At 49.7% G+C, this 13,931-nt stretch overlaps 1 protein-coding gene across 1 annotated transcript in view; it reads left to right on the top strand.

Moving 5' to 3' along the window:
• Positions 1-13,931, top strand: part of TLN2 (talin 2) — a 254,331-nt gene that overhangs the window by 195,173 nt on the left and 45,227 nt on the right. Inside the window, 10 exon segments of the mRNA XM_060259753.1 lie at positions 130-219; positions 481-607; positions 2,792-2,931; positions 4,083-4,244; positions 4,920-5,060; positions 5,592-5,773; positions 7,624-7,667; positions 7,670-7,755; positions 9,999-10,100; positions 11,725-11,895. Of these exon segments, the coding sequence (XP_060115736.1) occupies positions 130-219; positions 481-607; positions 2,792-2,931; positions 4,083-4,244; positions 4,920-5,060; positions 5,592-5,773; positions 7,624-7,667; positions 7,670-7,755; positions 9,999-10,100; positions 11,725-11,895 (1,245 nt within the window).

Here is a 13,931-nt window from a genome sequence, read left to right as displayed (position 1 = left end):
TAAATGTGGAGAACAAAGCTTCCCCCCCTTCCTCTGGAAAGCAAAATTCTGGTACGAGATGGAACCTGATATAAAAGACCAAATACGGCCTTAGGCTTCCTTCCCTAACTCTGCCCTGGTTGCTTTCAGACAGTCAAAGGGATGCTGGAAAACCCCAACGAGCCCGTGAGCGACCTCTCTTACTTCGATTGCATTGAAGGAGTGATGGAGAACTCAAAGGTAACCTGTTCGTTTTCTCCGTTCTTGTGCCTTCCACGGAACCTGAGTCTCGACCTGAGGTCTTTCCTATCACCTGTTGCCTGGTCATTTTAGCTGGAGATGCCGGGGATCGAACCTGGGACTTTCTGCATGCCAAGCAGATGCTCTGCCACTGAGCCAAGGCCCCTCCCCAACTTCCTGGGGCCTCAGAGAGATGCAGAACTGCTTCCCATCCCAGTGCGCTGAAAGTTTTTTTTTTTTCTGCCTTGCTTTTCCCTACAGGTGCTTGGCGAGGCGATGGCGGGGATTTCGCAGAATGCCAAGACAGGAGACCTGCCCGTCTTCGGCGAGTGTGTCGGGGTAGCTTCCAAAGCCCTTTGCGGTCTGACTGAAGCGGCAGCTCAGGCAAGTCTCCGATTGGGGGTCGATTAATTGTCTGAATACGGCTTCAAGAGGGGATTGGATAAACATACGGAGCAGAGGTCCATCAGTGGCTATTAGCCACAGCGTATTGATGGAGCTCTCTGTCTGGGGCAAGTGATGCTGTGTATTCTTGGTGCTTGGGGTGGGGTCACAGTGGGAGGGCTTCTAGTGTCCTGGCCCCACTGGTGGACCTCCTGGTGGCACCTGGTTTTTTTAGCCACTGTGTGACACAGAGTGTTGGACTGGATGGGCCATTGGCCTGATCCAACATGGCTTCTCTTATGTTCTTCTGTCTGGGGCAAGTGATGCTCTGTATTCTTGGTGCTTGGGTGGGGGGCACAGTGGGAGGGCTGCTAGTGTCCTGGCCCCACTGGTGGACCTCCTGATGGCACCTGGTTTTTTTAGCCACTGTGTGACACAGAGTGTTGGACTGGATGGGCCATTGGCCTGATCCAACATGGCTTCTCTTATGTTCTTCTGTCTGGGGCAAGTGATGCTCTGTATTCTTGGTGCTTGGGGGGGGGGTCACAGTGGGAGGGCTTCTAGTGTCCTGGCCCCACTGGTGGACTTCCTGATGGCACCTGGTTTTTTTAGCCACTGTGTGACCCAGAGTGTTGGGCTGGATAGGCCATTGGCCTGATCCAACATGGCTTCTCTTATGTTCTTCTGTCTGGGGCAAGTGATGCTCTGTATTCTTGGTGCTTGGGTGGGGGGCACAGTGGGAGGGCTGCTAGTGTCCTGGCCCCACTGGTGGACCTCCTGATGGCACCTGGTTTTTTTAGCCACTGTGTGACACAGAGTGTTGGACTGGATGGGCCATTGGCCTGATCCAACATGGCTTCTCTTATGTTCTTCTGTCTGGGGCAAGTGATGCTCTGTATTCTTGGTGCTTGGGGGGGGGGGGTCACAGTGGGAGGGCTTCTAGTGTCCTGGCCCCACTGGTGGACTTCCTGATGGCACCTGGTTTTTTTAGCCACTGTGTGACCCAGAGTGTTGGACTGGATAGGCCATTGGCCTGATCCAACATGGCTTCTCTTATGTTCTTATGAATTGGTGCCTTGCCCTGAATGGCCTCAGAAGCTAGCAGTGTCTCGAAAGCTATGCAGCATCAGCGTTTGAATGGGAGACCACCAAGGAAGTCCAGGGTCAAGCGCAGAGGCAGGCAAACGCTGTGGTGTGAGAGAGCCACCTATGGTGTGTCGTGGTTAAGAGTGGCAGACTCTAATCTGGAGAACCAAGTTTGATTCTCCCCTCCTCCTCTACATGCAGCCAGCTGGGTGACTTTGAGTCAGTCACATGTTCTCTCAGAGCTGTTCTTTCCAGAGCAGATCTCTCAGACCTCTCTCAGTCCCATCTGCCTCACAAGGAACCTGTTGTAGAGAGAGGAAGGGACGGGGATTGTAAGCCGCTCTGAGACTCCTTTGGTAGTGAAGGGCAGGGTATAAAGCCAACTCCTCTTCTTCCGTTTGCCTTTTGTCCTGACCCAGATGGCCCAGTCTAGCTAAGAATGGTGGGAGTTTGTACTCTCCTGCTCCTGATTTTATCAGATCTCAGAAGTTAAGCGGGGTCAGCCCTGGTCAATATTTGTACGGGAGACCACCAAGGAAGTCCAGGGTTGCTACGCAGAGGCAGGCAATGGAAAACCCACCTCTGAATGTTTCTCGCCTTCAAAAGGGGACAATACATTGGCTGCCACTTGATGTCACTTTCCACTACCTCTGGTGGACCACAGAGCATGGGGTTTGCATTCATGTGTTTTAACTTCTACAAACCATGAAGATAGCGATATATGCAGCATTGGGCAGGCGTTTCTCGGTGGCCTTTCTGCTAGACTGTTCGTTAGGCCTTTGTAAAAGGCCACAGTGGTGTTGGATCGCCAGCACCTTAAGCTACACCTGCAGCTTATGATCTGCAGCCCACGGGCTGTGAAAATCTCATCCAGCGTCACCGTGGATTCCTTGGCAAACGGGGCTGGGCCCGTTTCACCAACGATGCCGCTTTCTGCATTCCCCACACCTGTCATTTCAAACTTTAAAACACTGGAAAGCCTGTTGAAGCTGGGAATGGCTCCACTCCATTGGTGGACCCCAAACTATGTGGATTTGAAAGGCTCAAGGTGTGAGAAACCCCCTCTAAGGAGTTCCTGTTCCTTTAATCTGAATCTAGGCAGCTTATTTGGTGGGCATCTCCGATCCAAACAGCCAAGCCGGCCAGCAGGGACTCGTGGATCCGATCCAGTTTGCCAGGGCCAACCAGGCAATCCAAATGGCATGTCAGAACTTAGTAGACCCATCAAGCAGCCCATCCCAGGTAAGAGACTCCCAGAGATTTTCTTCCGCCCCTCAAGGATGCACTACGCTGTTTGGGAATTTCATCTAGAGCAATTCTGCAAAGGATGATGTGGAAGAAACCACTGATTGCCAAGTTTGTGGGTTTATGCCCCACTATCCCTCTGCAACGTTGCAAGGGATTCTGGGATGCACGCAGCTCATCAATTAAAAGGGGGTTAGACAAACTCAGAAGAGCCCCGTGGCGCAGAGTGGTAAAGCTGCAGTACTGCAGTCGGAGCCCTCTGCTCACGACCTGAGTTCGATCCCAGTGGAAGCTGGTTCAGGTAGCCGGCTCGAGGTTGACTCAACCTTCCATCCTTCCGAGGTCGGTAAAATGAGTCCCCAGCTTGCTGGGGGGAAAGCGCAGATGACTGGGGAAGGCAATGGCAAACCACCCCATAAAAAAGTCTGCCGTGAAAACGTTGTGAAAGCAACGTCACCCCTGAGTCGAAAATGACTGGTGCTTGCAGGGACTACCTTTACCTTTTTAGACAACCTCATGGAGGAGAGATTCATGAAAGAAATTGTCTGGATCCATTCTGATGAGAGATCTGTATGAGGAATGGTTATGTATTTGCAGAGACGAGAGGACAGAGACGAGCGAGCACATTGTCTTTGAATGTAAACTTTATTGGAACATTCATTCAGCTTGTATTGTTTTTATTTGTGACCAATTCCCAGGGAGAGATGCTAGCTTTCATTTAGAGAAGATTTTAGCCGATAGGAACCATGAAATGACTATGAAGGTGGCAACATTTGCGATACAAGCTATAAGACTCCACAAACAACTAACTGATAAAAAAATACTTAAATGTCTATGAAATATTTTAATTTATTTTGTTTTGTAACTAGAAATGGAAACTGAAATGTGTATGTATAATATTTTATACTGTGCCCAAGCTGAATTGTATATCTTGGCTTTTCTAATGCCACTTGTTACTTATGTTTTTTTCTTTTTTGGGGATGGGTTTCTGACCGTATTAAACTTGACTTGACTTGATAAGAGATCTGTTAACACCCCTCTTTTTTCCCCTGCCCATTAGCATTCTGGAGGTAGCACGGGGTGGGAAACTTCCTGCCGTCTCCTTCGACCTTCTCATTATCGCATGTGGTTGCCCCATCATTTTTCAGGTTTTATCTGCTGCGACCATAGTGGCAAAGCACACTTCCGCGCTCTGCAACGCTTGCCGAATTGCCTCTTCGAAGACGGCCAACCCCGTCGCAAAGAGGCACTTTGTGCAGTCGGCCAAGGAGGTGGCAAACAGTACGGCCAACCTGGTGAAAACCATCAAGGTAGGAGGGCCTCTTCTGCAGTGTGTGTGTGTGTGTGTGCTCTTTTCCCCTAGGGGAGGTTGAGTCTGTAGAGCACACGTTCTTTAGCTGTCCAGTCTACAAGGTTTGTCATGGAATTATCACCCCGTTACTTGATACAATTGCTGGCCATGTAAACACAAACAAAGCAAGGCTTCACTGGTTTTTATCTGATAAATCATTCTCAGGGCATTTTTTGTAGAAAAAGCCCAGCAGGAACTCATTTGCATATTAGGCCATACCCCCTGGCCACCGTTGTTTCATTCTAAGATGACATGTCGAGTTGCTAAATTTTGTGCAAGTTACAGGAACTGCACCTTAAAAGTTCTTCGATTTTTACTATTGTATTTTACGCCTGATTAAATTGCATGCAGGTCTAAAGACCGGAATAAACTATCACTACACCCGTGGGTGAGATTCTCATTTCGCTTCCTGTGAGCCCTTCGCCAGGCAGAGAGGGCATTCTTGCTGGGAGGTGGCTTTTGCCCCTGAGCCTGTGGCAGAGAAAAAGGGTCTCAGAAGAAACCTCGCATGGTTCTGGGGCCAGCAGGCATCATCGATGGGCACAGGAAACCATTTTACCTTTGCCCTTAGGCGTCTAAGCAACTTGAGCCGGCTCACAGCATGTCTGATCCCACATCTGTGCTTCCTCGATAGGCCTTGGACGGTGACTTCTCCGAAGACAACCGGACAAAGTGTCGCATTGCGACCGCCCCGCTGATCGAAGCCGTGGAAAACCTGACGGCCTTTGCCTCCAACCCTGAATTTGTCAGCATTCCGGCCCAGATTAGCGTGGAGGTAGGAGAACCACTTGGTTCAGGCGGCTCTGGGATGGCAGGGAACCTTTTCCGGTGGGAGTACAAGGACCTGTTCCGTTCTGCATACCCCTGACATCACAGGAAGGTGGGCTAAATTGTATCTGGTCAACATCTCCCTTAAAATGTTTCTTGAATTAGAATGGTCAGAATAAAACCTGACTCCCTTCATAGTTTTTAAATCTCTTTCTTCTACGTGGCCACAGTGGCATGAGGAAGATTTCCATCTGTCTGCTTTATATGTTTTGGTGATTTCCCCATTTTTTAGTGGGGAAAAATATTAGAAAGTTTGTCAAATCTCAGAGTTCAGCAAAATTCTCACGGGGGGGGGTTTGAATAATGGAGCCCAAAAGCAAGTGTTTGGGGGGGGGGAAGGAAGGAAGGAAGGAAGGAGCACAATAAAATTTAGAGGTTCTGGAGCTCTGTTCCTGTGGGTTCCTGCCCAAAATGAGGTCTGCTTATATTTATTTTGCTTAGTAAAAGATTTCTGTCTCCACTTTTTGTTGTTCTGCAGGGTTCCCGGGCTCAGGAGCCCATCCTCACCTCTGCCAAGACCATGCTGGAGAGCTCGTCATCGCTAATCAAAACAGCCCGCTCATTGGCCATCAATCCCAAGGACCCGCCCACCTGGTCCGTTCTGGCTGGACACTCCCACACCGTCTCAGAGTCCATTAAGAGCCTCATCACTTCCATTCGGTACATTGGTCTTTCTCGTTTTAGCTCAGGGGTGGCCAAACTGCAGCTTGGAAGCCACATGTGGCTCTTTCACTCATATTGGGGGTGGCTCTCAAAGCCCCCACTCCACTGGTTTGAAAAAAGCATTTATCTCTTTAAATCACTTCTCCGTGCCAGCCAGCAGCTTGGAGAATGCAAAAGTTGCTTTCTTTCTAGCTTCTCCCTCCCCTTCCCTCATTTATTTTCCTTCCTTCCTTCCTTCCTTCCTTCCTTCCTTCCTTCCTTCCTTCCTTCCTTCCTTCCTTCCTTCCTTCCTTCCTTCCTTCCTTCCTCCCTCCCTCCCTCCCTCCCTCCCTCCCTCCCTCCCTCCCTCCTTCCTTCCTTCCTCCCTCCCTCCTTCCCTCCTTCCTTCCTTCCTTCCTTCCTTCCTCCCTCCCTCCCTCCCTCCCTCCCTCCCTTCCTTCCTTCCTTCCTTCCTTCCTTCCTTCCTTCCTCCCTCCCTCCCTCCCTCCCTCCCTCCCTCCCTCCTTCCTTCCTTCCTTCCTTCCTTCCTTCCTTCCTTCCTTCCTTCCTTCCTTCCTTCCTTCCTTCCTTCCTCTCTCAAACATCTGACGTTTATTCTATGTGGCTCTTACATTAAGCAACTTTGGCCACCCCTGTTTTAGCTTGTAACGTGTGTGTTCTGACATCCTGCCTACCTCTCTGATCACTTTTACTGCAGGGTTCCCCAAAAAGGTGCTCATGGGCACCAGGGTGTCTCTTGGCACTTTTTCTTACACCAGCCAAGTGTTTTTAGAAAAGGGGCAGAGTTCTTGACCAGCTGGACTTCTGAGTGGGCATTGGAGACCTGACTGACTGTGCGGATTAAAATGACATTGTTTCACCTGCAGTTGCCGGGAGTGTTGGTTTTATTCTCTTGCTCCCCTTTCCCACTCCCCTTTTAAAATCACCCCTCTTCTCCTCGGCACTTGGGCCTCCTCTGTGTGGTTGGCTCCGCCTCCTGCACCAGCCATTTTGAGGTTGGTTCCACTTCCTGCGGCAGCCATTTTGTGGTTGCACCTACCACCACGCTGTGTCAGAATGTCAATGGTGCCCACAGGCTCAAAAAGGTTGGAGACCTTCCACTTTCCTGTATTCCCATGCTTCTGCCCCATCCCTTCGTCAAATGACTGGTGTAATCAGGGCTTCTTTTGTGGCAGGAACTCCATATTAGGCCATGTACCCTTGATATAGCCAATCCTCGTGGAGCTTACAGCAGGCCCTGTAAAAAGAGCCCTATAAGCTCTTGCAGGATTGGCTACTTCAGAGGTGTGTGGCCTAATAGGCAGAAGCCCTGGGTGTACTTCGAAAAAAGCCCTGGTGTAATATTGCCAGTGTTAGGAGGGGATGTATTGCCTATAACAGCCTGAAAGGAGCGATAGGCAAGTGGTGTGCTTATGACAGAGATCCACAATTTTGTTCTTTCTGAAGAGAAGCCATGAGAGAGGGGAGCTCCACTGCAACTGGTGCCGAGTTGTGCTTGTTCCCCTTGTGCTCCTCCCCTGAACTCATTTTCTCTCTTGCCCACACCTGCTGATGGGACGAAAATATCCAGGGAACTCGCTGCCATTTCGTTTGCTCTTCTACAAATCTTGCAAATGCTGGTGTCAATTACACATCTGTATTGGGCCCTGGGTGGGAAATTTCTTGTGTTTAGATGGGACCAGAATCTGCACAGAAGAGGGGTCTTGACAAAAGGGTTTGAAAACTCCAAGACTGTAGTTCTCCTTTGGGGTTTCACTCGGAAGAGATTAAGTAATGCTGTTTTTCTGCCCTTTATGGTTTTTCCCCTCCTTTCCTTTAAAGTAACCGGCACTGCCTTTCCCCTGCAGAGACAAAGCCCCTGGCCAGCGGGAGTGTGACTACTCCATCGATGGATCAACAGATGTATCCGGGATATTGAACAGGCCTCTCTCGCCTCGGTCAGTCAAAACCTGGCCACTAGGGACGACATTTCTGTTGAGGTACGGAAAATGGCATTATAAGCGGGAGGGAAACAAAAGCCTCTCCCCCATCCAGATGTGTGCGTTTTGGCGAGGGGAGATGCACAGAGCAAGTGATGTTAAATGTTGTGCAGGTTCCTGCAGCAACGGAACATGAAGATATTCCCAAGATGCATTGCTGCCCTTGCTAATTGGTGGGGAATGAGGGGGGCTTTGCTAGCGAGATCCAAATACTCCCCTTCTCCAGGATGCGAGTTGTAGGTTTAACTCCCCCCCGCCCCTTCACGAGGTGCCCACAGATATTCTGTCCTGGTGAAAGGAGGAGTTACGATGGGGAGAAAAAAGGAGGGAAGGATGCCTGTGAAGTAGGGTTACCAAATCCAATTCATGAAATATTTGGGGACTTTGGGGGTGGAGCCAGGAGACTTTGGGGGTGGAGCCAGGAGACATTGGGGTGGAGCCAGGAGCAAGGGTGTGACAAACATAACTGAACTCCAAAGGGAGTTCTGGCCACCCCATTTCAAGGGACCGCACACCTTTTAAATGCCTTCCTTCCATAGGAAATAATGAAGGATAGGGGCACCTTCTTTGGGGGCTCATAGAATTGGACCCCCTGGTCCAATCTTTTTGAAACTTAGGGAGTATATTGGGGAGAGCCACTGGATACAATACTGAAAATCTGGTGCCTCTACCTCAAAAAACAGGGCCCCCAGAGCCCCAGATACCCGCAGATCAATTCTCCATTATTTTCTATGGGAATGAGCCTCCTTAGGGAATCATGAGTTCCCAGCAGACATTTCTCTCCCCTCCCGCCCCCTATTCTGATGACCCTGAAGTGGGGGGGGGAGGGCCTCGATCCCCTGCCCCCACCTAGGGATTGGCAACCCTGGTGTGAAGTCAGGAGGGAAGGCGAAGACGATCCCTCTGTTTGCATGAGCCGTTTATCACTGGCGCCTGAAGCAGCCAAGATTAATGTCCTCTCCTTCTTTCAAGGCAGGAAGCCAGAACTTTATTTGAATTATAAATCAACCTCTACTCTAGTCCTTCACAAACATAAAACGGCAGTTGGACCTAAGCCCACGTTGGTAGGGTTTGTTTTTTAAGCCTCCGCTGTTTGCGTTTGCTGCAATTCTTGCCGGCTGTGGATCTCTTTATATTAAATATTTAAGCCTTGCTTTTCTGTGTTCCGTATCTGAGGCACTTATGACAATTTCTATAAACACAATAACCATCCACCCAAAACATTAAAATAGCCATAAAACGATCAAATGGCAGCAAATGAAACGAGCGAGGATTTAGAGACCAAAACCCTCGTGGGCAACCACTAAAATCGCGCTCTGTGTGATACAGTCCATTTTCTTCCAGCAGCCCTAGAAGGCTGGCCTGTGTTATGATTCCTGTGTTGTGAATGCAAGGGTGAAGTTAATAGAGCCCAAAGGTCGTTAAAGTGACCTGCAGGGCCATCCTGTGAAATCCATGGGTATAGACAGGAATAACTCGGCCTAGGATCTCATCATTAGTGGGTGAATGGCTGAGCTTAGAAGGTTGTCGGCAGCTTTCAAGATTATCTTCCTGTCAACCTTAGTGGCTCCTGCCTGAAATGTTGAAAAGTTCCGCATAACCTCCCTCCCTGACATTTTGTGGTTGGCACTGCCTCCTGCAGCACCCAGTTTGTTCTTGGCTGTCCACTTCCTCTGGCAGTCATGTTGTTCTTAGCTCTCCACTTCCTGCAGAAGCTGTGTTGTGCTTGGCTCTCCACTTCCTACACAGCCATGTTGCGCTTGGCTCTCCACTTCCTGCAGCAGCCATTTTGTGATTGGCTCTGCTTGCAGTGGCAGCCATCTTATGACACCACCCTGTGTCAGAATTCCAAAGGTAGGGCTACCAGGCTCTTGCCGGGCGTAGTGGACCCTCTGCCCAGGAGGCCCCAAGGACATCAAGCGGGGATGGTCTAGGACTCGTGCTAAAACTCTATGGTACCATAGAGTTTTACCGCAATTCCTAGACTGTTTCTGGTGTGACCATAAGAGTTTTTAGCGCGGATCCTAGAGCGTCCCCACGCGACATCCCCAGCGCTACGATGTCACTTCCAGGTGATGTCATCGCGCTGTACACACAAAGTCCCTTGCCGCAGCGGCAGAGGGACTTGGCAACCCTACTGCAAGGTCAAAAGAGTTGGGGATCCCCCTACTTAGTGTGATGCGGCCGCCTGTGTCAGAGGTGGATTTAACGACTGGTGCCGCTTTCGTGTTGCTGCTCCCCAGGCCTTGCAGGAGCAACTGACATCTGTCGTCCAAGAAATCGGGCATCTCATAGACCCCATCGCCACAGCGGCCCGAGGAGAAGCCGCTCAGCTCGGGCACAAGGTAAGAGAGCGTAAAAAGTGTGTTGAGCCAGAAACTGCCTTTGCCATGCGATGCTCTGAGGCATGACAATCAAAGGAAGCCGAGGTTTGTAGAAGAAGATAGTAGATATTGGATTTATACCCCACCCTAAACTCTGAATCACAGAGTGGCTCACAACCTCCTTTCCCTTCCTCCCCCCACAATAAACACCCTGTGAGGTGGGTGGGGCTGAGAGGGCTCTCACAGCAGCTGCCCTTTCAAGGACAACCTCTGCCAGAGCTCTGGCTGACCCAAGGTCATTCCAGCAGCTGCAAGTGGAGGAGTGGGGAATTAAACCCAATTTTCCCAGATAAGAGTCCGCACATTTAACCACTACACCAAACTGGCTCTCAGAAGGAAGGAGACACCTACCTAGTTATATATGAGGATTTAAAAAAAGGAAATATAGTGAGAATACAAATCCTTAAGCACCGGAGCAGATTTTGGGCAGCAGAAGAGGAGATGGACAGAGCTGAGGCACAGGACACAATCCAGTGTGAATTCCTCCTACGCAAGTCCCCCCCGAAACAAAGAGGTGCGGCCAAAATACCGTGATGGAGGGTCATTAAGGAACGAATACATGCAAATAAAAGTTAGGTCCCTCCATTCACAGTCTGGAACTGCTAATTCAGGTTTGAGAGTTCCTGAAACTCTGGGATCGTTCTGGGAAATGAACTGTCCCCCGTCCCCCCGCCGCATTTAGACTGTAATTTTTCATGTGCTCTACTGCTGGCTATGAAGATCGATCAAGATGGGTCACCGCATTAGTCTGTCTTTAGCAGTAGAAAAAAAGGCAGAGTTCAGCAGCTCCTGAAGGCAGAGTTCAGCAGCTCCTGAAGGCAGAGTTCAGCAGCTCCTGAAGGCAGAGTTCAGCAGCTCCTGAAGGCAGAGTTCAGCAGCTCCTGAAGGCAGAGTTCAGCAGCTCCTGAAGGCAGAGTTCAGCAGTTCAACTAGCAAAATTTTGGGAGTCACTGCTCGCTTCTTCAGGTACAGCTAGAATGTGGGTCTGGCTGTCCTTGTATCTCAGAGAGTGGGCTGGTTTCAGATGCCAAACGATTTGCCTCCGATTATCACACGTCACCCGGACCAATTTCCCACTAGCCTTATGCCGCTGTCACGCTCTTCTCCTCCTCCCGTCGGATTTCACACTATCTGCAACTAGCTCCGCCTCTTTTGCGCAGCAAACAAGATCCTCCAAAAACCAGTTTCTGTTTGCTGCGTGAAAGAGGCGGAGCTAGTTGCAGCCCTTGGGCAGAGAGTGTGAAATCCGACAGAAGCCCCACGGAGAAGAGGAGCGTGAGGGCGACGTAAGGTTAGTGGGAAACCGGTCCCAGTCTCACCCGCTATCGTCATTCGCCAGCTCTTTTCATTCTGCGTCTGAAATCTCTCCACTCTCCACGATATAAGGACGGGTGGACTCACATTCTAGTTGTATCTGAAGAAGTGAGCAAAAGCTCCTCTCCTGCCGCAAATTTTAGCCTTTAAGGTGCTCCTGGACTCTCCGCTCTTTTGTACGGCCGCTGGCTGCTTTTCACCACCCATAGCGTTAAAGACCAACCTTTGTGCCTAAGACCCTTCCCGTTTCCCTGCGGCAACTGTCTCTCAGGTAATGCAGCTGGCAAGCTATTTTGAACCGCTGGTTCTGGCTGCTGTCGGAGTGGTCTCCAAACTGATGAATCACCAGCAGCAGATGACCTTATTGGACCAGACCAAGACGCTGGCAGAATCCGCACTCCAGATGCTCTACGCGGCCAAGGAAGGAGGCGGGAATCCCAAGGTAGGTGGCTATCTCTGTTGGAATTCCGGTCTCATTCAGCAGGGCTCTCGTCTTACATTCTTATAGTTACCTGAGAGGAACCCTGTTGAATGCAGTGCGGCTTACTTCAAAGTAAGCAGTCATAGGCCGGCACCTCATAGCTTGCGACCCTACTTGAAGAATTTTTTCGTTTTTAAAACATTCAGATAAATTTTATGATGTGTTCCAGTCTCCCCCTTCCAATATTTTCAATTTGCCAGAAGGAGCATTTCAGAGAATGGCAGATGGTTTTTGGTATCACGGGCCTAAAAATACGATCCTTGAGAGCAATTAAGCGGCATGCTGACAGAGGAGAGACTCGGGAGATATTCTTTAACGGCTCTTCAGCCCGTAGTAATCATCGCTGTCTGATTAGGGCTGATTTTCTTGAAGCGAATGTTAAGTTGCCTCTAAGAGAAATGAAATCCATAGTCAGGGAATGGTTGCGTGAGGGGATTTCTTTTTAAATAACACCTGTGAAGCAAAGAAAGAGAACATCCCAACAGGAATCTCCTGTCACTTGAAAGGTTTCTGCCAGTCTGAGAAGACAATACTGACTTTGATGGACCGAGGGTCTGATTCAGTATAAGGCAGCTTCATATGTTCATATGTTAAAAGAATTCTCTGATAGAACAGGGGTGACCAAACTTGCTTAATGTAAGAGCCGCATGGAATAAATGTCAGATGTTTGAGAGCCGCAACACATGAACATCAGATTCTTGAAAGCTGCAAGACGAGGGAGGGAGGGAGGGAGGAAGGAAGGAAGGAAGGAAGGAAGGAAGGAAGGAAGGAAGGAAGGAAGGAAGGAAGGAAGGAAGGAAGGAAGGAAGGAAGGAAGGAAGGAAGGATGGAGAAAAAGAAGACTGCAGATTCATGCCCTGCCCTTTTCTCTGAATCAGAGACTCAGAGTGACTTGCAATCTCCTATATCTTCTCCCCCAACAACAGACACCCTGTGAGGTGGGTGGGGCTGAGAGGGCTCTCACAGCAGCTGCCCTTTCAAGGACAACTCCTGAGATAGCTATGGCTAACCCAAAGCTATTCCAGCAGCTGCAAGTGGAGAAGTGGGGAATCAAACCCGGTTCTCCCAGGCAAGAGTCCACACACTTAACCACTACCCCAAACTGGAAGGAGGGAGGGAGGGAGGGAGGGAAGGAAGGAAGGAAGGAAGGAAGGAAGGAAGGAAGGAAGGAAGGAAGGAAGGAAGGAAGGAAGGAAGGAAGGAAGGAAGGAAGGAAGGAAGGAAGGAAGGAAGGAAGGAAGGAAGGGGCAAATAGATGGGAGAGGGATAGGTGGAAAGAAAGTAACTTCTTCAATTCTTGTAAAAATCTTCTCTTTCCCCTTCCCTTATAATTGAAACTCAATAAAACTTTTAATTTGAAAAAAGAAAAGAACTTTAACTTTAAATGCATTTTCCATGCACCAGCTGGCTTGGCTTGGGGAAGTGATTTAAGGAGACTGCTGCCTTCTCCAAACTGGCTGATGGGGCAGTGGGGGCTTTGAGGGCCACATAATATGTATGAAAGAGCCGCATGTGGTTCCGGAGCCACAGTTCGGCCATGCCTGCAATAGACCATGCTTTTGTGGACTAGAGCCCCGCCCCCCCCTCCATATCCTTTGATTCCCAGACTTCCCTTCTCAGAGCAGGCTCATAAGAAATCTCAGTTAGTTGTTCAGTGCCACAAGATTCTCTAGTTTTGTTGTAATAGAATAAAACAGGGTGTGGTTCCTCAGTGGAACGGGCTTCCTCCTTGAGAGGTGGTGGGCTCTCCTTCCTTGGAGGCTTTTAAACAGAGGCTGGATGGCCATCTGACAGCAATGAAGATCCTGTGAATTTAGGGGGAGTCATTTGTGAGTTCCCTGCATTGTGCAGAGGGTTGGACTGGATGACCCTGGAGGTCCCTTCCAACTCTAGGATTCTATGATTAGGAAGAACTTCCTGACCGTTAGAGCAGTTCCTCAGTGGAACAGGCTTCCTCCTTGGGAGGTGGTGGGCTCTCCTTCCTTGGAGGTTTTTAA

This window comes from Heteronotia binoei, chromosome 19 (genome assembly GCF_032191835.1).
Source record: "Heteronotia binoei isolate CCM8104 ecotype False Entrance Well chromosome 19, APGP_CSIRO_Hbin_v1, whole genome shotgun sequence".
NCBI lineage: Eukaryota > Metazoa > Chordata > Lepidosauria > Squamata > Gekkonidae > Heteronotia > Heteronotia binoei.
The sequence above is the reverse complement of the archived record's forward strand: the minus strand, read 5'-3'. Positions and strand labels throughout refer to the sequence as shown.